General features: G+C 38.6%; 2 protein-coding genes across 2 annotated transcripts in view; one reads left to right on the forward strand and one right to left on the reverse strand.

Moving 5' to 3' along the window:
* CCDC85C (coiled-coil domain containing 85C) overlaps window positions 1-2,510 on the forward strand; it is a 114,662-nt gene extending 112,152 nt beyond the window's left edge. Inside the window, exon 6 of the mRNA XM_065636024.1 lies at window positions 80-2,510. Coding sequence (XP_065492096.1) covers window positions 80-169 — 90 coding nt within the window. The 3' untranslated portion in view covers window positions 170-2,510. The remainder of the gene's footprint in view (window positions 1-79) is intronic.
* A 1,336-nt stretch (window positions 2,511-3,846) lies between these two features.
* Window positions 3,847-21,949, reverse strand: CCNK (cyclin K). The gene is made up of 11 exons (XM_065636130.1): window positions 21,858-21,949; window positions 19,781-20,047; window positions 18,717-18,798; window positions 17,992-18,123; window positions 17,060-17,165; window positions 16,857-16,914; window positions 14,369-14,538; window positions 12,514-12,800; window positions 8,445-8,478; window positions 7,289-7,363; window positions 3,847-5,172 (listed from the first exon to the last, which is right to left on the reverse strand). Exons 2-11 carry the CDS (start codon window positions 19,975-19,977, stop codon window positions 4,556-4,558), a joined length of 1,758 nt encoding a protein of 585 aa, XP_065492202.1. The 5' UTR covers window positions 19,978-20,047; window positions 21,858-21,949; the 3' UTR covers window positions 3,847-4,555.
* Between the last annotated feature and the right edge of the window lie 353 nt (window positions 21,950-22,302).

Raw genomic sequence — 22,302 nt, forward strand, 5'->3', positions numbered from 1 at the left:
GCTACAACTCATCAGAGGCTTTTTATATATATGTTTTTTAATGTCTTCCCCCCCGCTACCCCTTTATTTTTTCTTACAGGTTGTCTGGCGAAAGCTGGGTGATGCTGCGAGCTCCAAACCCTCCATCAGGCAACATCTTTCGGGAAACCAGTTCAAGGGTCCCTTGTAGGAACACCGTCCTGGAGGCTGGAAATGATTGATTCTGTGAAGACTAAAGAGGCAGAGCTCAGCGTTTCTGGCTGCCTGTTGTTTGGGAGTTGGGCTTGAGGTTTTTTCAGGGTTTCCTTTTTTCTTCCTTTTTTTTTCTTTTTTTTTTTTTTTGTGCTTTTTTTGGTAACAATAGTGTAAATATGGCAGCTAAAGGCCTGATTCTCAGGCTGTGGTGCTCTGGAACTACTGTTCAATGGGTAACCATCCAATAATGCCAGACTTGCATAATTTCTATTGTAGTTCAAACCTGCTTTGTTGTAATGGTCTGTTTGTAGAATTAACTAACTCGAGAGAATTTTTAAGAGGAACAAGAAGAACCCTTAACCTGTGGAGGTCACAGTTTGTATTGCTCCTGTTCACTCACTTGTCAATGATTCATAGCTGGGTTAGTGGCTCCAAGGCAGCACCTTCCAAGGAAAGAGCAATTTGAATTTGTTGGCTTACTGCCTGCCAGGCTCTGGAGTTGCTAACGCTTCTTATTCTGAAGAACGACATGCAACTGTTTTCACAAGGCGCTGTGTACAATATTGAGTGGCGAGCTAAAACCACAGGTACCGCTTTGTACCTCGCGTGGTGGCACGCATCACACAAGCGAACAGAAAGGCTTGGGGCTCCGTATCAGTTGTTAATGAACTATTTTTAATGAACAAATGACACAAGATTTCTGCAGTCGTAATGTGAATGAACTGAAGTCACTTAGCCACACGCCAGTGTTCCCTTTTCTTCTAAAGCTTTTACTACAAAATTATTCAGCGGAAACTGCCATCATCACAGTACTTATGGTTTTCACAGGATCTTCGAGAGCAGCTCATCTTTCACATAAGGAAGACTTGGGTATTTTTAATGTTCTTGCTGGATGCCTCACCTATACTGGTTCCTGTGTAAGGTAACCAAACAACCTTGCAGAGCTGAATAAAAACTCCACAAACATAGGCTGTCGGGTGAGACTACTTCCTGCTATTCAAGCTTTATTTTTGTTAATGAACCAAAACAAGTGGGTTTTTCCTTCTTCAGCTGGTTGTATATAAAACAATGGGACTTATATTTTGCTATTGTGGAGTAGCTGCTTGTATAGTTGTAAGAACTTGACCCCTTCTTTTCCAAGTTGTCACAGCAGCTGTCCCTGTATTTTATTAGATGTTCTTTCCCAATGGTCCAAGGAAGTGGGGCTTGGTTATTAAAATAATTGGTGTAAAATAATTTTAGAGACAGGCATGTGAAAATATCAAAGCCTCCTCTTCAAAAGTTGCATCGATTTTAGTGATTAGTTCAAAGATTTAATACCTCAAACACCATCACTCTCTTTATTCTCTGCAAGAATCAGCTGCAGCTACAGACAGCTGAATTAACTGGACAGGTTCTTCCTCTTAATTTGTTCTACCAGTTGAGTTCTTGACTTGTGATATCGTATTAACATGGAGCACCGATACAATACCAAGGAGCTCATGCTGCAAGTTATGAAAGGTGATTGGTCCCATGGTATACAATAATCTAGCTGCCTGGGTAAAGAATTTGGAGTGTCAGAGCTGAGATCTATAACCAGTAAAAAAACAGAGAAGGGATACAACCCAAATACATAGGAACCAGTAAGAATAAGCACCACCTCATTATTCATTGCAGAAGCAGAAAAATAACAGTCCAGATGAGTAAAGTTATTTACAAAAAAACACAGGAACCACCCCAAAACACACACACACACTCACCAGTGGTTTATTTCTTACTACTGCTCAGTCAGCAAACACTGAGCTAGCTAACTCTAATATTTATATCCAGTCTATCTGGAAAGACCCCGTCTAGAGTCTGTCTCCATTAAAACATGGCATCTTTAGAAGATTCCAGATTTCCTACTCTTTGCTTTTTGTTTTGACCTCGTGTTTCTAGGCACCATTGGCTACTTGTCTTCCTGTACAATTTATACCTTGAGATTTCATACCAGAAAAGGTGATGTAAAGCAGAGGCATCACTCTTCCGTAACATCTAATGTCAAAAAGAGGGTTAATCTATCTGCTTTGAAAGCCTGTTTTAATTTTGGTGGCATCTGATCACTGGATTAAGCAGAGAATTTAAGCATGTTTGGAACAAGGTTAATTTACATTAGTGAATTTTAACTAAAGCAATGCAAACATTGCCAGCACTTGGAGAGAGTTGTCTTGATGATGTGCTTGCTATTTTAGGAGTGTATTAGACTAGCAGGTCCTCTCAACAAGAGCTATACTAATCAGATTACTAGTCTCACCAGCTATGTAATTCTTCTTCAGGCATTCCATGCTATCAAATCTCTCTCAATCTATTCAATGACTTCAGGCAAAGCTCATTTTTTTCCACCTACAAGGGCAACAATGCTGCAACCGAGGCCCATCAGGGCTGCAAATCCTGAAGAGCCAGTTTGCAGAGTAGCTGGTAGTTGAGCTGAACGGTCTTGATACTTGTACGGTCTATCCCATTTCTTTAAGATGCCATTTGGCAGCATAAATCTTCAATCGAAGATGTGCATCACTGATTTCACAGAACATGAGAGTGCTGTAATTGGGGTGCTCTTGTTTGGGGGTTTTTAGGCTTGCTACTCTTCATCCTTAGCTCCACTTGAGCTTTTAAGTGTCTTCCTGGGGTAAAATGACACTCAAAGACTTTACAGGATAACCCGGGTGCTGAATTCTCAGTTGTCTAAAAAGATGTTTTATACACATATTTAAATTCACTTACCTACACGCTAAGTCTTCAGTGGAAACCACCCAAAGAGCTTTTGTACATTGATTTGGAAGGGAGCATCCCCTGAAATAAAATTAAATTGATATATTTGGGGCAACAGTCCAAGTAATTTCTTTAAGAGTGAAGCCCCGGGTTCTGCGATCCTCTGGCAAGAAAAGCATCCACGGTTTACAAATGGACTTTGCTTGCTTAAGGGAAGTAAAATCACATCCTTCACTTTTGGTGGAGCGACTGAAGTGAATGGCATTTCCATAATAGTTCCTGAAATGCTGTGGTGTAACCAGCTTCAGTTGGCTCTTTGCACCTTGATAAGACTGCTGAGCACAACCTTGTTTGAGAATGGCACATTTTTATCCAAATATTAGATACTAAAAGAAATCAGTGTTAAAGTGACCTTTTATCTTTTTAGAAACGGGGGGGAAGAGTACTACTGATCTTTTTCGAAGTGCATGACTGTAAAGTGATAAAATTGTATATTTTTCATAATGTGGGGAAAGTCTATTTGTGCTGCTTTAGAAATCAGTTTAAAGTTTGATTTCTGTTAAACCTGTGATCTTACAGCCCTGCTATATTTTCTGTATATGATTTACAAAGAACTGGAAAAGTTAGCACCTGCTGTTGTGTATATAGCAAAATTCTTTAGACCTTAGCACGCGTTTTTACCTATTATTGAACCACTCTGGCTTTTTTGGGGAGGGAAAGTAATAGTACAGATTTTTTTGATAATGTGTGTAAAACATTCATTTGAAATATTTTAGTAAAAATGAAGTAAGAGATTGATTGTGATAGTGTATACTTCTAGTTGAATAAAATACATTCTTTTTAAATAAACTGATGAATAAGATTTGGGAGACCACTGCTGAAACATCTTGCAGTAAGTACCATAGTTATGCATTTTGAACTAATATGAAAAACCTGGAAATCCACTAAATTCAGAAGCAATTTTATTTGAGTAGATGTGAACAAAGTAGTCTCATTTATAACCAGGATGTACATCACAGTAGGTTGTTACATTCAGACTTTCACACTTAGAAAATATATATATTATGTACAGGAATTTGCAAATAGGTGTAAACATACAATACTTTAAGATACCAGTACATTCCAAACCAAAAATATCAGCAAGGCAAACACCTCAAAATGATTCCAGTCAGCTAGCATTCAGAATCTCTCTTAAATAAAGTAGCTTTTATGCTTAACATCCCGTTGTTTTAATTATGACTAAAAACGAAGTTTCTTGCCATAGATGAAATTTCATGGTATCTGGCTATTTTGATACTCAAAAATAGGCACCGATTTCTAGAAGGAAATTTTCTTCTTACTGATATAATTGAGCCAATATGGCTGGTTTTGCCAGTACGAAGTAATCGAGTGCTGGAATAACTCAAGACGAATTAAACTTAAGTCAAATGTATAAAGTTAGAATAGATACTGCAAAGCTGATTAAAATCTAGAAGCCTATATAACTCACCATAAACAAAATTGCAAACAGATCAGCTATATTTTCATTTCACCGCCTCATTTCTTCATCTAAATTATACAAATTACCCTCCTCTTCTTCGTCTTTACAAAGTAGGTTTTGGCCAGCTACTCCTGCCTAGTCAACATAAAGGGATATCGTGCAAATTACCTCATGCTATCTCATCCACGTAGCACGTCCAAGTCCTGCTACAGGTGGCATACCAGGTGGCGGAATTGGAGGTGGTACAGGTGGTTGTCCACCTGGGGGAACAGCAGGTGGGGGGTAACTAGCTGGTGGCATTCCCAGCCCCGGAGGTGGATGAGGTGGCACTGCATGAGTTGGAGGCAGTCGTGGAGGTGGGAAATTAGGGTTGTATGTAGGTGGAGGAGGATATCCCGGAGTAGGAGGTGGAATATTGGGTGGGGGGAATGAAGTAGGGGGTGGAGGTGGAACTGGCGGTGGAGGGTTGGGAGGATAGACATGAGGATGATATGGTAGATGAGTTGGTGGTCCGTAGGCTGGTGGTAAAGCTCCGTAAGTTTCTGTTTTCATCATTGACTGAAGACTTTGATAACCCTCCCCTGACATATAAGAATTTGTAGTAGACATCCCTGTAATATAACTGGTGGGGGGTGGGGGTGGGGGACGATGCGGCAGAGGTGGAGGTTGATGTACGGGGGCAGGATGAGCAGGGGGAGGAATCTGGACCTTTGGCATATCTACTGAGTCCACAGTAGTAGATTGCTCTGCCTCTCCCATGGAAACTGTAGTTGTCAAAGGAGGCTTGCGCTCTGGAAAAGAAAATTTCATGTATTGTTTTGAAGGACAGTGGCAGTAACAGCTTCTGAATACTTTATACTTTTCTTCCAGTTAACATATCAAAGGAGGACTCGATTCCCTAGGTGTCCGAATGCCATATGGTATCTAGTCAGGTCTTATATCACTAGAATAAAACTAAGCTGCATAACAAAGCTCCAAGTTCATCTTTTCCCATTCTAAAAGTTAAATACATCTTCCATTCTTGTTACCATTTTCTTATCATTTTAATATTGTTCTACAATCAGCAGAAATTAGCAGACTGAATGGACAGAATCACAACTCGCAGATTTAAAAAGTCATGGGACCCAAGATGCCAAAAAAATCTTTTGATCAGTGCCTCAACCTTCTTTAGTCCAGGCCTCTCTTCTATGTCTTACACTCCAAGTGGCCTGGGATTACCCTCTGCACTGCATTTGCCTTTCATGTTGGGAAACACTATTTGAGAATACAGGCCAAAGTCTAAGGTCTTTAACACTCAGTTCTAAACCTGTTTACCAAATGAAAGAAAAAAGAAAACCAGAGGGTAAGTGCAATAGATTGCTTGGGACATGAAATCTGATCAGCTTTGTTCCACTGATTAGTTTCAGGGAACTCAGTACCTGACAGTCTGGGGAAGTTCATAAAATAGTCAGAATTTTACAGAATTATACTTGGCCCATTTCTTTAAAGAAGAATCTGAATTTTTTTTTTTCAGACATTATAAAAGAATACCATAACAAGAAGACTGACCTAACGGCAACATCTCAGCAACAGTCAGTATTAAAATGCCCAACAATAAAGAGTTTAGGGCATCTTTACATCCATCTTGCTTGCATATATAAAGGCATCTACAACATTGTTCAGTAAGAAAAGTTAGTCAGAAACAAATATAGAGCAGTCATTTCCAATAAGTAAACTGCCAATGCTAAACAGAATTTGAAGTAAATCCACCTAGTACTTCTGTTCACTTGGTGAATAAAAATTCTTAGCTTTCATTTGATTTTTCCTCAGAGCCCCAAAGGACAAGAGTTGGCCTCTAAAGACGGTTCTTAAAATGTCCTGGTGCTTATACAATGATTTGTTTGTATAAGAAAATTCTAAGAGGAAAATTTTAGGTAAGAAACAAATTTGTTATCTGCCTAAATAGAATTTACCTTGTCTAAGCAGTCATAATTTTAACAGCGAAATTGTCACCTAGGACATCTACATAATTAGGTCATGCAATGTGGGTATGCTGGCTGTGGTACCTATGATTTCAGTGACTTCCAGCTCATGAATTATAGCAGACAGTAACTTCCCTATTTGCTCATTTTTAGAATCATTCTGGATGCAAGATGTGCATTCAAGATTTAACAACTGAAGGAATAACAAACATGCTATTTAGAAGAACCCCTTCATTCTTAATTAGATTTTAATAAACGGGAAAAAATAGTTGCACTATATTTCAAAGCACTGTTTTTCTCTCTTGTAATTCCCTGTTAGAAGCTGTCATCTTACAGTTACTTTATGGACCTTGCACTATAAAATATTTATGTCATATTTATGGGTCACTGGAAGGACAGCTAATGCATCAAGGTGCTGGAAGCACATTTTTACAACAGTACAGTTTATTTTGCAAGCATAAGGCATGTGCACAGTGTTAAAGTTCTCTGGCAGATAAAAGTCCCCTTTTGGGACACAGCAAAGAAAGTATCCTCCTTATTGTTCAGAAGTTACATACCTGCAGAATTTCTACATGGAAGACTTCTATAGGTCAGTTGGAAGATACTCTAGTAATATAATATGGCATCTGCCACTCTTGAGAACATAAGTCCCTTTTTGCCTGCTAGTGACAATTCGTTTTAGTCTTCAAGGCCTTTAACAGTCACAGCTTTATTTGGCCTTTGTTCACCTAGCATATTCATGTTTCCATCATAAGTTTTTTGCTTCTGTCTGGAAAATCCTCTGCTACTAAGATGAAATTCCTCTTGCAGCTTATCTACCTAATGCTTTTACTTGCTGAGCTGATTAATCAAGGCAACAACCCCTCCCCCACACACTACTACCACCCTCTGAATAGACAAGACAATAACTGCAGGAGTAAATGTGGTTTAGAACATAAAAGCTTACCTGGAGGTGGATGTGCAGGAGGTATTGGTGGATGTGAAGTTTCAATTTTAGGAATTTTAGATGGTGGTGGTGGTTCTAAAAAACATTTGGAAATGCCTAATTGGCTATTGCTCTGCAATATTTTCCAAAGTCCATCACTAGTCTCACACTAATGATTATCATATCATATATTGCACTATGCAAAAGTACAGTGGAAATCCTATACACTATGTTCAATAAAGAAAACGAAAATCAAGACCTTTGTATAAATAAAGTGGCTTCGAGTATTACCCACATCTTCCAAAAGAACACATGCCTACCAATTCAAGCTATGTATAACTAGAGACAATTTTTTCCAATAACACTATGAATGTGCAGATGAGGGCACATACATCTTCTAGCACAAAACTGGAACTTATAAATAGTTAAAACAAACCTCAAGAGAAGCTGAACTATGCTCTGAGAGGGGAACGTGTCTAGAAACCAAACGAAACTGCAATTGCACAGGAGAGAGGAGGGAGAATAAACAGCTCTCTGGAATCTATCTGCAGAGCGAGAAGTGCCAAACATACTTAAGAAAAGGTTACAGAATCACATCCCAGCTATCCTCAAATACATGGTTCCAAACTAGCAGAATGAAAAACAAAACAAAAACCACAAAACAAACACCAACAAAAAGAACTAGATGTGACCACTGCAAAGTATTTCTTAAGCTAGACTATATATAGAGATACAAAATGCCTTTTACTGGCAGCCATGCCAACAACCAATTACAAATCCCACTGATTACCAACAGACTTCTTATTAGCGCAGCTATTTAAAGACATGGTACCTTCAGTCACTTCAAGGTCCCACAGCTTGCTGAAGAACTACTCCAAATGACACAGTTTTTAAGTTGAGAGCTGAACAGTTTAGCTTCTACTTTGAGTTTGACTTCTACTGAATGGACTGTATTAAGGGACTCTTGGTGCACCAGTTGCACTCTGTTTTTTCAAGTTTTGCAGTTAGGAACATTTTAAAAATAGTTACAGTATATATTTAAAGATGCACTATTAGGATCAGAATAGTTTAGAACTGCCAAGCCTGTAAGCAAACAAACTAAGGACATGGTAGCAAATTACTTATTCTGGTTAAAACAGTAAAATGAAAGCAATATGAATAGAGCATTAACATTCACCTGATGTCTTTGTTTCTTCTTTTGGAGATACAGCCTGTTAAAAAAAAGAAAAAGGATGGAAATAAGACCACTGCAAAACATAAAGCATTTTAAAATGGCAACAAGAGAACAAAACAGGAAACAACTCAGAGCCTGCTAAAGAGCTTTTGTACAGATCTGACTAAACCAGAACCAGTTTCCAACTCAGAACCAGTTTCTTTCTTCCTCCCTCCCCTAAAAGGAGGCAGGACAAACCCTTTATTTGTTCCTATACTTTTATTAGGAGGCTAATAATATCCCACCTCTTTATATAGATGCAAAACAAACACTGAACAATGTCAAATCACATCAGGAAAGCCCAACTTAACTTGCAGAATAAAAAGACTGAAAAAATATAATAGTAGCTATTTTGGATAGAGCATTTCCCTCTGTTGTCACTTTTGAGTATGACATCTTGTTTATTTACCATCCACTGCACATACATCATGGCCTGCTATACTGCTCACTAAGCCGAAAGAAAGAGACTTGGCCTCTGTTCCTGATTCTGCTTTGATCTGTCATTCCACCTTTGCCAAAATCACTTCAGGCCTTTAGGTTTTATTGACAGGGAAAGGACAGCAGTGGAAGTGTTGCTCGGTGTAAAATACTTCAGAAGCCTTCAGATGGAAAGCACTGTATAAAAGCCAAACGTTACACCAGAAAAATTCATGCATACTAAGCAAAACCCACAAAACCTCACATCTTCCTTCCAATTGCAAGTTTGTTGTTGTTGTTGCTTGTTTGTTTTGTTAAAGAGTCACAAACAAGGGATTAAGAAAAACCTTTCCATTTTACTTAGTCTGAGATGGCTAGTTGATGGTCTTTGAGAAAAACAGGAAACTTAACTGAAATTTGAAGTACAACCAGCTTAGTTACAAATGTATTTAGAATTAATAATAAAAGTCAGAGGGATCAGGTACATAGTTTCTCTGTCTTTTCAATGAAAGGGGTTTTTTAAAGGGACTATTTACCTCTAGTGGCTTTACCTTCATCAATTGTTGCTCAGTTCCCATTGCTTTACTTTCTGCAGCAAGAATGGACTTGCATTTCACTTCCATTTGAACAAAGAATTTTTCTTAAATTTTGATGGATATTCTCAAGATTTCTGCTGTGTAGAAAAGTACTCAAAGTCTGCTTGAGGCTACCTCATTCTTATATTCCTTTGACAGACATTTAAATTCACCTTGAGCCACCTTCCAGCTGCTGTCCTACTTTTTAAGGATAATCTTTATCTTCCCATTCCAAACATACATACATACTTTCCTTGGTGACTCTCAGACTCATCTGCTGCCTTCATTTTGCTTGGGCAGTCTTTTCTTGGTTTTCTAGCACTAAATTCCTTGTCTGTAAAACTGAATGCAAATATCAGATGATCTTGCACTTTATAACAGAAGCACTACCTGCAACATCTCCAAAACACACTCATTCTGTGAAGTCAGTTGATCACTTCAAGGGGCAATCAATTCAGTTACTGTGCATTTGTTAATACGGAGTGATGTTCAGAAAATGATGTCATTGAGGTATACTGTTAGGACAGAACACGCAACTGGAGCCAAATATCTCATGTGAAAGAAAAATAAACGGCAGTTTAAACTGTATTTATGCTAAAAAAAAAAAAAAAATCAAGAAGCGACAGCAACAACAACAACAAAATCAAGCAGCAACAAAACCAAAGCCTGTGAGAATCTAAATAACTTCTCTAATAATGGCAGCTGCTAAAACATAGATGAGCTTTTTTTTGGTCCTTCTACTGCCTTGTAGCTTGTATTACTCCAGTCATGACATTTCAGAGTCAACATAACCAATTTATTAGCATGCTGATCGCTATTTAATACTTCCATAATAAGCTCAATCCATACCACAATGGAACTGTTCTTTTAGTGCTGTTTCTATATGTATTACAAAAATCAATCCCACTCACAATTTTCAGTTTAATCAAACTAAATATACTATTTACATCTAATGATTCACCAGCATATTTTTAGTGAAGTCAGCTGTTAACTTTCAAGTGCTCTCCACCACCAGAGATGCAGAGCATGTGCAGATGCTTTTGACATCTGGTATGGGTCTGCAAGTCATGGGCTGATGCCTCAGCTGCTTCAAAGTATCTTGGCTCAGCAGAAGGTAATGGAGTTGTAAGAGTTCATGTAAATGGAAAATCTGGCCTCCAAGAACAAAGTGTATTTATGTTCCATACAAACGAAAGGAGGAGTGATGCAAAACCCTATTTATAGAAGGAGGCAAACATTTTAAGTAAGGTTTACGGTACATCTGACTGAAGAACATTTCAGAAGCGCCAAGTAGATCTTTCAAATGCTACACATCTTGTTCTCCTAGACTGCTTTCTGGAGAAAGAATTATTTCAGATATCACATTTGCTTTTCGTGCTGGTCTACAAAACTCCTCCTGTGAGTCACCCTTCGCGTTGTATTTGTCCTGGATGCCTACAGTGTACCAGGACTTAGCTTTTTATCTGTACTATTTACTTCCTTAATTATTAGGTGGTGGACCTCAAACTCTTAATTTTAAGAAAAGGAAAGTTGATCTGAGGGCTTGACCAGAGGCGATTCTTAAAGAACGACAGACACTATCCATGCAAAAGGCACCACTTTTTTTCCACGAGGTACTTCAATAACACATGGGATGGGGTGAAATCACTAGTACTGTAGAGGTAGAACCTTCACATGAATGAACAATACATAACAACCTACAATCAGATTGACACACATAGAAAAATCAAAATTGTTATTTACAGTTTCTGACATGCCAAACTGTCCTACGCAAGAAAAGAGTTCCCTGCACTAACGATGTAACAACCCAAGCTGAGTGTGTGCTGATGGTAGAAAAATGATGAAAATAAATGCATACTACCTATAAAGAGATCTACCAATTTTCAAGCTAATTTTTTTATCAGCTTTCTATCCTGAACAACTCTAAAGTTCAGTGCAAGAACTATGTATTTCAGCGTAGATATTTTTCCTCTAGTAGTAGGCTGTATCTTGCAACTAAAAGACCAAGGCTTTACAGAGTGGCATTTTTCTCTTTTTTTTTTTGGGGGGGGGTGGGGGGCGGGGAGAGGCTGCTATCATGAAGATGCTGCACTCTTCCATTTCATTTCATCATTTGTTGCTTCTTCCTGTTTTCCTATTTTTTTTTCTTCTCTTTTCCCTTGATGTCTATTCTCTAGTTTAGGCGTGCATTTTAATTACAAGTTAGAGCAAAATCTAGAAAAGCTGTACAAAATTTACTTCCTAAATGGACCCGTTCCAAAGATTTTTCTTCTGAAAACACTCTTCTTACTAAGTACACACAAGCAGATTTGGGTTACACTTTAACACTTTCTTTCTTGATAACTTAAAAGTGAAAAAAACCAAAAAACCAAAAAAAACCCAAACACAGTTTAGATTAAGGTCTGAAAGCTTCGCTTGGACTTGATGACTATGGAAAAACACTCAGAGTACTTGTGATATTATCCAACTGCTGATGTACTTTCTCATTTTTGAGGTGATAAAACAGGCAAAGTGAGGCTCTAATGCATGATGTATTTATAGGCTTCTATGGTTATTAGATTATTTTGAAAGACAACTAAGAATTTTCTAAGAATTTTGACATAGTTTTGGGAAGCCACCATTCTCTTAAATTTGTAATCAAAGACCAGAAAGTCAAATGACGCCTTCATCAGCATTGTGCACATCTCTACATTCAGTTATGGCACAAGAGACCTTCCCTAAATCAAGCCCTCTTAATAGCAAAACCAACAAAATTTCATAGCACAGAACCACAAAGAGAGTTAGAACCTTAATAGCTCACACTGACTTAAAAGTTTCTCCACAGGTTTTGCCTCAAGTGGAATGAGAATGTGCTGCGCCAAAAGGGTAAAGCCTGGTCTACACTAACACACTTGCCAAATAAACAGCAGAAATCTACCATACAAAGTTAATCACCAGCTTCTTTCTTAAAGCAAACACAAGTCTGCTGCACACTGCAGCCTTTAAGTCAAATGGATGTCAGATTAACCTGAAAGGAAAACACAAGTTAAAGTTCAACTTACTGCTGGTCTTTTAATCTGCCTAGGAGGACTTGACTGGGGAGAGGGCTTTTTAGATTGCTGCGCTTGTGTTTGCTGCTGCTGCTGCTGCTGTTGTTGTGCTGACTGTTGCGACTCTTTTTGCTGCTGCGTCTGTGATTGCTCTGAGCCCTGTGATTGCTGCGATTGCTGTACCGTGGGGGCCTGGGGTGTAGATTGAAGAGATGGTGGCTGCTGCAGCTGGTGAGGAGTATGGTGAGGCATTTGCTGTTTTCCTTGTGAGTATAGATCCAGGATCTGATGACAGATGTCTTAAAAAAGAAAAAAAATCCAAAATATTATATACCCATAATGTACCAGTGTACCTTTAACACACAATCTTTTTACTGGACATCAACTTTGAAAAACTTACTGTAAACATCACTCCTTGTTATAATGATCACAGATTTGATTTTTTAAAACCAGAGTTTTTCAATGTATACTTGCATTTCTGAGTTTCTTCTGCCTATGCTAAACAATACGTAGATCTATATCCATACCTTGCAGAAGAACAAAGTGTCTTGGTATTAATATACCATATGTTATTACTGTGTGCTTGGAGAACCATGTAACAGTGGAACAACAGGATAGTAATATAGTAAGAAAATGTGTAAAGGAAGATTATATGTTAAAACATATACATCAAGTTAGGCCAGTCAAAAAAGTTTCAGGAAACTAAGCGAAGGACTAGTACTGAGTTCTTCTTCCAACACGTTAGGAGCTAAAAGTCTGTCAGAAAACACGTAGGACCAATTGATAACCAGGCTCAAGAGTAGCACTCGGGTAAAAGAAAACCTCCATAGAAAAGCTACATGAGTTCTTTCAGTGAACATTCACTGACACAGTAGCAGAAACTGAAGAGACTCCTATGCTATAACCCTCTTTGGCAGGGATTCAAAAGAGATCGATCTGAACCAACTCTGAAAAAAGCCATGATACAAACAGAGCAAGTAACCATTTCAGAAATCACCAGAACTGCTTGAACTTGGAGGTTCAAAGAGCTACAAAGGCTAAACCACCTGAACAGCAACACATACTGCTTTGTTAAAACTTCCTTAGAGCCAAACTCCAGACTGTGACAAGCATCAATTTTTAAGGAAGGTTTCTAAAGCAATTTATGGAACTAGAAGTTTGCTTATCCTAACATCTGTACCAGGTAAGTTAGTAAAAACTTTTACTATAAAGACAAATTAGCGGCCACATTAACCACAATTTACTTAACAAGGTTCAAGAGAGGACCTGCTTTATTTTATGAACTTCCTGAGGTTCTCTCAAGAGGGCAAGCAGCAGCTAAATATAAGCAATATATACACAAAAAGGGAATAGAGTTAAGATATCTGTATCAATGAAAAAGATCCATAATTCATCCCCTATTATCTACTCCTCAGTTGTGATACACCACAAAATGTGACTGCAGCCCTAGTATAATTTGGTTAAAGAGGTCAACCATCAATGAGAAAACCACTGGAAACCAGGCTCCATTAGTTCCAGTGTTCATGGAGCTGCTTATTTAAAAATGGGGAGAAGGGAATCATTAAAAAAATCAAAAAAGAAAACACACACCATGACAAGATAGCAGTTAATTAGCTGTGTTATAAACTAAGCAAGTAGTAAAGCAAATACTGACTAGAAGACTAATTATGATAACCAAAGATGCTGCCAGACTAAGCCAGTCTTGTAAGTTTAACTAAAAACCTGGTTAATGAATAACATGTATGTCCAGAGTTATATACATAGTTGTTTTGACTAAAACCCAGAAAGAAAGCAATTTGTGTTCACCAATGACCTAGATGACAGTTAAAGGAAATACTCTTCTGTTTGTGGCAAATATTTTTCATACCTTCCAGAACATCAACGGGAACATCTTGGACAAATTGCTCCCACCATCGCCTGTACATTGGTTTTGATGTCCATTCCTGTATTTCAAACTTACACAAACGGCCTGCTAAGTACATAACTGCAACAGCTATGATCTCAGGTTCCCACTGCAGTGACAGGGTAGTGCAGAGACTGGAGTATAAAAAACAAAACAAACCACAAGATAATTCTGATTGTCAAAGCACAAATCTTTAACGTGTGACATCTATAACTAACAGTATAGAATCCCACCACACTTCAACATTTTAGACAATTTTAATTAAGAGCCTTGTTAAACAAAAGAGTTCACAAAACTAAACTGTTACTGCACTACTGCTATAATGAAACAAGGTAATTTTACACAGATAATACAGAGGGCCTATGCCTACAGAAGCAATACACCACATAGGCAAATCAAGTTTGGAGTTTAAAAATAGAAAACCTAACACTATATGGGTGTGGTAGAGGAGGGAAAAGACAGCATTACATTCCAAGTATGGGCAGCTATATTCTACTCTAGTCTCACCTGTAGTGTTAACCAAATAAAACATTCGTGTTCATTGCTACATCAGTGTGCTGTCACTGCCCTGCACTGGTTAGGGAATGATGGCCACATCTGGATTTTAGAGTTTCCACGTGTTTTTCAATAAAATGTAAACAAGTACCAAAAAAACCCCCAGAGAACAGCCAACATGAACTTGTAAAGCAGCTTGTCAAGCATGATGCAAGTTTTAGATCAGGCTGTAAAAGTTCCTCTCTTGAATAGCCTCTGTTAAAGCTAATGTTAAAATATTATTGGTATTATTGATATTAACTGAGTAAGTTCCTGTCTAAATCAAAGTTATTGTTTCCCGATACTAATTTTAAATTACATTTTTCCCCTTTTAATTTATTTTCTTTCATAGATTCTGTAACATAGGATCTACTTAAAGAATTTTAGATCCAGCTAGCCAGCTCAGTTTCTGCAAATTCACTGACAAATTCATTATTCTGCCCTTAAATGCATCAAAATAGTAGCCTAGACAGTGGTTTAAAATGGTTTTCTCTCCAGTGGGCTACACATAACTGAAAGCCAATGGGATACTTAAATAGTGTCAGAATCAGGTCAGCAGTAAACAGTAAAAATACACAAGAACTATCCCTTAAAACACTGATTTCTTATTATTACTTTCATGAAATTCACTTGGGGGTGTGTTGCAGCTGTGTAAGAACAGAAGCCCCTGCTCTAAAGGCCTGTAGTGCAAAGAGCAGAATTATTTTACCAGGATCCCAGAAAACAAGTACACTTCTAATATGGTAGCCTCTCAAGAACAGAGATAAGTATTATTTGAAACAATCACTCCAACTTCCTACTATTGTCTTTCTGAAGTGCATTTTATTTAATTATTAAATTTCTTGAATTATTGAACACCATCTAATTCCAAGTACAGTAATGTCCATAGTTTGATGGATATATAACAAAAGTTTTCCCTGACAAACTTAACAGTCAAGCCTGTAAGATCACCACGTGCAAGACTGACAGCAGCTGAAGTAAACATGTCTTGACATTCAAATATGCTGAGTGACCTTTTACTCAAATTAATTTGGAGAGTTTAGGTGATATCTACAGAATTTGGACCCACACTGGGCTACTTCACACTAGGCATACGAATAAAAGTGCATCTCTTTTTTAATGGTGTTCTACTTCTATAGGTATGACTGAAAGCAATGTACTTTGCATTTCTAAATAGTCAGGCCACTTACAACATTTTCTTAAGGGTTTGCTATGGAAATGAAAAATTACATTTAATCATCCTTGGTGAATTAGCTTCCCCATCTCTGTAGAATCCTCCTTAACAAGACTAAAGTATATTGAGAGGTTTTTTTGGTTTGGTTTTTTGTTTTTGTTTGTTTGTTTGTTTTGGTTGGTTTTTTTTCAATACCACACTACATATGGAAAGTGCTTCTACACGCACTCCTGCTAATTGATTGTATTGCAAATCCATTATTCAAGAAATTGTAAATCTAGCGTTAAAACTGTATTCCTCACTGAATGTAATGGCTAGTTTACAATTACTAGAATATCACTTTAAAAAACAACCAACCAACCAACCAACATAATGGAATTGGGAAGTAATTTCTTTTGGCAGAATGTGCCGCATGTCTCAGACTGGGCAAGACACCAGCTTCTGTCCTAGAGGTCTATAATTTGGTGTGGCCCACTCAAACAGTAACTTTTTTTTTTTTTTTACTGAAGCAATAAATCATTACCACAAAACTGCAAAGGTCTTAATGGTCTATTTCTATACTCATCCTAGATTCCCTGTTCAATTGAACCATCATGGGAATGACGGAAAGAAAAACCGATGAACGCGATCAAGTAAACATATAACAAGCAGAAAACAAAAAGCATTTTCCAAAGAAATATCTAATCCCAGAATAAAGCAACAGTAACTATTTCATTTTCAAAAGGTTTCCCAGAAGTATCTTACCTGTCATTGACAAATGTCCATGCCATTTGAACCAGTTTTTGAATTTTATTTTTGTCTCCTGAAAAACAACCAGAAAAGTTGTAAGGAATAAAGTTATTAGGAAGGACAAACAGTTTGGAATAGAATACTCTTGCACTGCTAGTAGTAAATTAAGTTCTGAAAATTAATAACAGGCATTACTGCCTCACTCTGTAATATTTTACCTTTGAGTTGTTTGGCATACTTGAGAAGAAATTGGTACGGATGTTCCACTTGCAAATCAAACTTTATTGTTTGTAGTAAGATTCTTTCAAGGACCATCACTTCTTCCTGCAAAATGTAACAAGGCAACCACAATATTATTCCTTCTTTTACTCACAAATATTTTATGCTGGTATAAAGCATGACTACAGAGCATCTCCAGGCAAATGTGTTTGTCTACTTTTGCTTGATAAGGGTTTGTCTCCAAGGAGAACAGAAATCTCTCCAACTTCAAACATTATTTTAAACCCAGATACTTTTCGTTCACATTTATTTGGGGCAGGAGAGGAGATGTGGTGCTTAAAATTCCTCTTCCTCCATGGAGGAAAGAACTGAACCAGATAGAGCATAAAAGTGCCAAATACGCAAAATCACAACAAAAAGGTAAGCTCTCACCACATCATTTCTCTCGTGAGTTTCCGTTCTTTCTGCTATCTCTAATAAGCAAATTTTGAGAGAAGCGTAGTTTTGCAAATTCAAATACTCTAAAAAGGAAACTACTCAACGCTTTTGACATGTAGTTCTCTTTCTTTAGTTTTGCTATTAATTGCTTCCTAAAACAACATCAAGACTATCAAATACGATTTATGTCTTGATGACATTTCTAGCTGGAATCACTCAAATTTACCTGAATTTGCAAAATGACATCAGAATTTACATGAAATCAAATGTAAACTTTTTATACAAAGAATTATTCAGTAGGGTCCCAAAGCTACTTGTATTAGTAAGAATTATTTTTTTAGTTACTGATCTCATTAGCCAAAAAAGCCAAAAATGTATGCTTACCATATAATTTAATTTAGAACAACTGAAAATCAGCCAGTGCTTTAATGAATGTATGTTGCTTTGCTGGAGTACAATATGATGAAATCAATTTCAACATGAGTATTTTTACCTTTGGGTCATCTCCAAACTGTCCAAACTGTACATCATTTAGCAAACTACGAGCTGTTTTAATTATATCTTTACATTTCTTAGGTGTTTCTTCAACTTTTCCTGCTAGGAAGAGACAACAGGCTCCTGTCACCTAAAAAAGAAAGTGCTTTCAAACAGTTGTCTGCACGTAGATATGCAATACAGCATCGCACTGTAAAAGCACTGTCAGTTTCCATTAACGGTTCTGCAGAAGTTTCCCAGGAAAGACTTAATAAGCATATTAATTTCTAATTTTACTACAGTGTTACTTTAAACTTTGACTTTCTCAAAGGAAAAATACAGAACTTGGAGGACTGTCTGTTTTATGCAACTTTATTTAAAGGTCAGAAACCCAAAGCCAAATTTGTCCTTGTTCAGCACCATTTGTCAAGCAGTTTTAAGATGGTATTACACTTTTTTTCTTTTAGCCAATTCAGGAGTGCCACAACTACAGTTGCTACTCTTTCTAAAGAATAGTATCAGCAAGACATAACTGCAATGTCAACATAAATATGTTTCTAAACATAAACAGAAATGCGTAAACAAGAAAGAACAGTGTATTTTAAGCTGTAATGATTAAAAGATAAAACGCTTATTTTTAATCAGAGTGGTGGCCAGCAGTAGTACCCAAGTGACATCATCATTTCAAATAGCCCATGGCTAGTACAATCACTCTATTAAATCATCAGTACTGTAAATACTTACATATCTTGGGAATTGTTTGAAGGAATGAAACATATAAAACCGATGGAAATAAATTATTCCAGTTGCTAGAGTATCATAGTGTCTGCGGGGCAGATTAAGGACTTTCAAACAGGGAATAAAACAAATTTAAAGCCAGACATGCACAAAGGAAAAGAAACATTCCACTGTAACAAGTACCTCAAGCAATTGTCCGCTCAGTTAGAAAACACTGCAAATACTATGATTCAGCCCAGATGCAGATGATACCTAAAGCATTTATTGGAAATGTGCACAGTCCTGATCATGTTTACAGGAGGATTCACGCAAGGTCAACCTCATGCTAAACCAGACCTGCTTCAGAGAAGGTCGAAACCAGCAGCAGGTGCAGGAAGGAAGAGAACAATTATCACTTCACATTAAAGTGTGGGTGCAGAGCAAACTTACTAACTATTCACAACTACGAATGCAAATAAAATTTGAACACGGTCTTTACTCTTCTCCTTAAGGAGAAGAGTAAAATTTCATTTACACCAGGTTTTATTAAACAAAAAAACTGAGAAGCTTAAAAAAAGCACACAAATACAGGAAGCAAAAAGTTTAAGTGGCAATCTGTGAGAGAGTGGGACAGTGGGGACAACTTACTAATTTATACAAAGTTGTAAATCCTGACCTAAACAAACAAAAAAGACACCAGAAACAAGACTGGGGAGGTAGAGGTTAGAAGTCTCGGAGGCAAAATATGTAGAACAATTAATGCAAAATTCACAATTTGAGAAGTTATGTAGATTCATGTAGTAAGAGACCAAGTTTCATAACTGCCAAAAGTCATCCTTAATTGGCAAATCTGTATCCCCTTACTTCTCTGTTGCCAAAGCAGTTCAGTTGAAAATTTATTTATCCAATGAACGGATAAAAGCAGCGTAGGAACACGTTACAGCAAAAGGCAAGTGAATTCCAAAACATTTTTGATTAATGATTAAGAAACATTTGAACAGCTAACTAAGCACATAACATTTCTTGTACATTTTATTCTGAAAATCCCCATTCATAAAGACATTTCATATCAACATGGGTTGAAAGGATACAGCCCTAAACGTGTCCCCACATCAAATATGAATCTGGCCCCCTCCCTGCGGTATCGTGCCTCAGTAGCTGGATCAAGCCCTTCTAGCTGGGACGGTGTATGCGCCAAGTCTTTCTTATCCCAGTACCAACATGGCTTTGTATGGTCCAGGTTTGCCAAGTTTACAGAAGGGCTGGAATTTTCTTTATTCTCCTTCATTTATTAAGACAGAATTGTTCTTGCTTGTTAAGTTGTCAAAAAGGAAATCTTCAGATAGTTGCTTCAGAACCTTTAAGAAATGAAAAAGTGATTTATTTACAGAGTGGACTCCCTCCCTCGCCCCCCCGTGCTCAAAGATGAGGAAAGAGGAATAGTATTTAACTTTTTCCATGCTCAAAGACAAGCAATATTTTACCCTGCCCTTATCTTCCCCATATACTGCAAATTTAATTCAAAGAAATAGACATCGGTTATCTTTGCTATGAGCTGTTCAGTAAAGAAACTTCAAGGATGCATTATCAACAATATCTGCTGCTTCTTAGTAGAACAACTTTAACCTGCTTCATCCACAAAATAAGGAAAAACAATCCAGTGATGGTGGCAGCAAGATTTGAAAAGTTGTGGGGAGGGGAGAAACCAACTCACTATTCATAAGCAGGAAACACATTGGTCGGTTCAGTCTGAATGGCAATTTAAATACCCCGTTGGTCTCCCAAATACCGCTGGGCAGTAAGACAGCAGCAACCACCTGGCAAAAGGCTTTGTCAAGTGGTCTGTACTACTATTACTTGAAGAAAAAATGGTAACAGAAGTCATGTTTTTTCACATACCAAGATTAAAATGTCTCTAGGATAAGATGCCATCTAAAATCATCCCCAAAACAAGGCAGTTGATTACACTCAAAGAGTGTGCTATTCTCCTGTGTTGACCAGCACTTTGCACATGCATATTCGTATCACAAAGCTCTGTAGATACCTTATTGGTGTTTGAGTTGTGACTGATGTTCTGATGTTCAGTCATGCCTCAATTTAAAGGGAGAATGAAGTCTGTCCTGCTGTCTTTATTTCTTCCAGGCACAAAACTACTCTTACTATAATTCAATAAGCTACAGATACTATGCAGAAATTACTACAGTCATCTGCAAAAGTTTGCATAACAAATTGTGATTAGCATATCATACAATATATTTGTCCTAAGCAAAACAGTCAGAGGAAGACCCAAACCTGAAACTCTTGAAATTAAGCTGTTCATTTTCCAGATGTTTCCCTTCTGAAAAAGGAAGAAAGATCACACGAACTGCCAAAAAACGATGCCTGCAATCAGCATCATGCTCAACTTCAAAAAGTTTCTCTTTTTCAGAATAAACGAAACTGTCTCTGTTCCATGTTGGTTTTGGAAGAACCTTCACAACTAATGGTATCAGTGACGGACCAATGCAAACTGCATCACAAATAAGTAAATGGCTACTTAAAAGAACTTCCAGAGCCAAACAATTAGTTCTGTCCCAAGAGCACACAATCCCACCGTGTTTACCAACAAAGTGCTGGTTTTAGAACTGTTCTTTTTCTTTAGAAGCGATTTTGCTTCCTAACGTTCTAAAGAGTTTAAAAACCCAATCGCCCGAGCAACGAGACCGGCTTCTATAAGCAGCAAACATATTTCCAAATACAAACCCGAGAATAAAACCCATCAACCCGAAAAGCTCCGAAACAACCCCCTCAAGCATCCCGATCCAAAGAGTCACGAGCAAAAAGAATCATGAGAGTTTTGCTTCCGCCTTTCCACGCCCCTCATTAACACACAGAAGATTCTGGTCCCGGCTTTTTTACCCTCTACCTTACACGAGCCGGCCGGCCGAGAGCCCAGCTCCGTCCCCTCCAGACCCCGAACCGGCGGGAGCTGCTCAGCTCCTCCCCGCCGCGGCCCGCCCGCCGCAGACGAAGCTGCCGGTGCCTGGGGAGGCGCTCGCTCCCCGCCCCGGCCTCCCCGCTCCCTTCTCCTCTTCCCCAGGCCCCGGCGCTCGCCAGCGGGAGGCCCAGTGGGGCGGGCGGCCCCGGCCCTGGGCGCCCCGCGGCTCCGCGCGGCCCCGGCGCACTCACCGGCCGCGCGGGAGCAGAAACCCCACCGGAGCGCGGAGCTTCTACGGACAGCGCAGCCTCCGCGCCCTGCGCGCCGCCATCTTGGGAACCAGGCCAGGCCGCTCGCTGCGTCATCACGTCGGCGTTACAGGGGACGGGACTCCTGCTGCCCGTCGGCCAATGAGAAGCGCCAACCTCCACCCCGCGGCCAATCCCGTTTCCTTGAGCAGCTGCTAAACTCGAGCAGCAGGCGGGCGACGTGCTCCCGTAGCCTTGAAGCACGCCAATCAGAAAGACGGAGGGAGAAGATTGCTAGTCGTGGGAGCCAGTAGGAAGCTAAAGGCATGGGTTAAATCTCGGCCAATGAGGGAGCGGCCATGCCCCTTTTTTTAAGACCGGTAGCGAAGGCGAAGGGGTGGTTGTTAGGGATTGGCTGCCAGGGGTCCTGGAGGAGGCGGGGCCTTCC

This window comes from Caloenas nicobarica, chromosome 5, assembly GCF_036013445.1.
Source record: "Caloenas nicobarica isolate bCalNic1 chromosome 5, bCalNic1.hap1, whole genome shotgun sequence".
NCBI classification, from domain to species: Eukaryota; Metazoa; Chordata; class Aves; order Columbiformes; family Columbidae; genus Caloenas; species Caloenas nicobarica.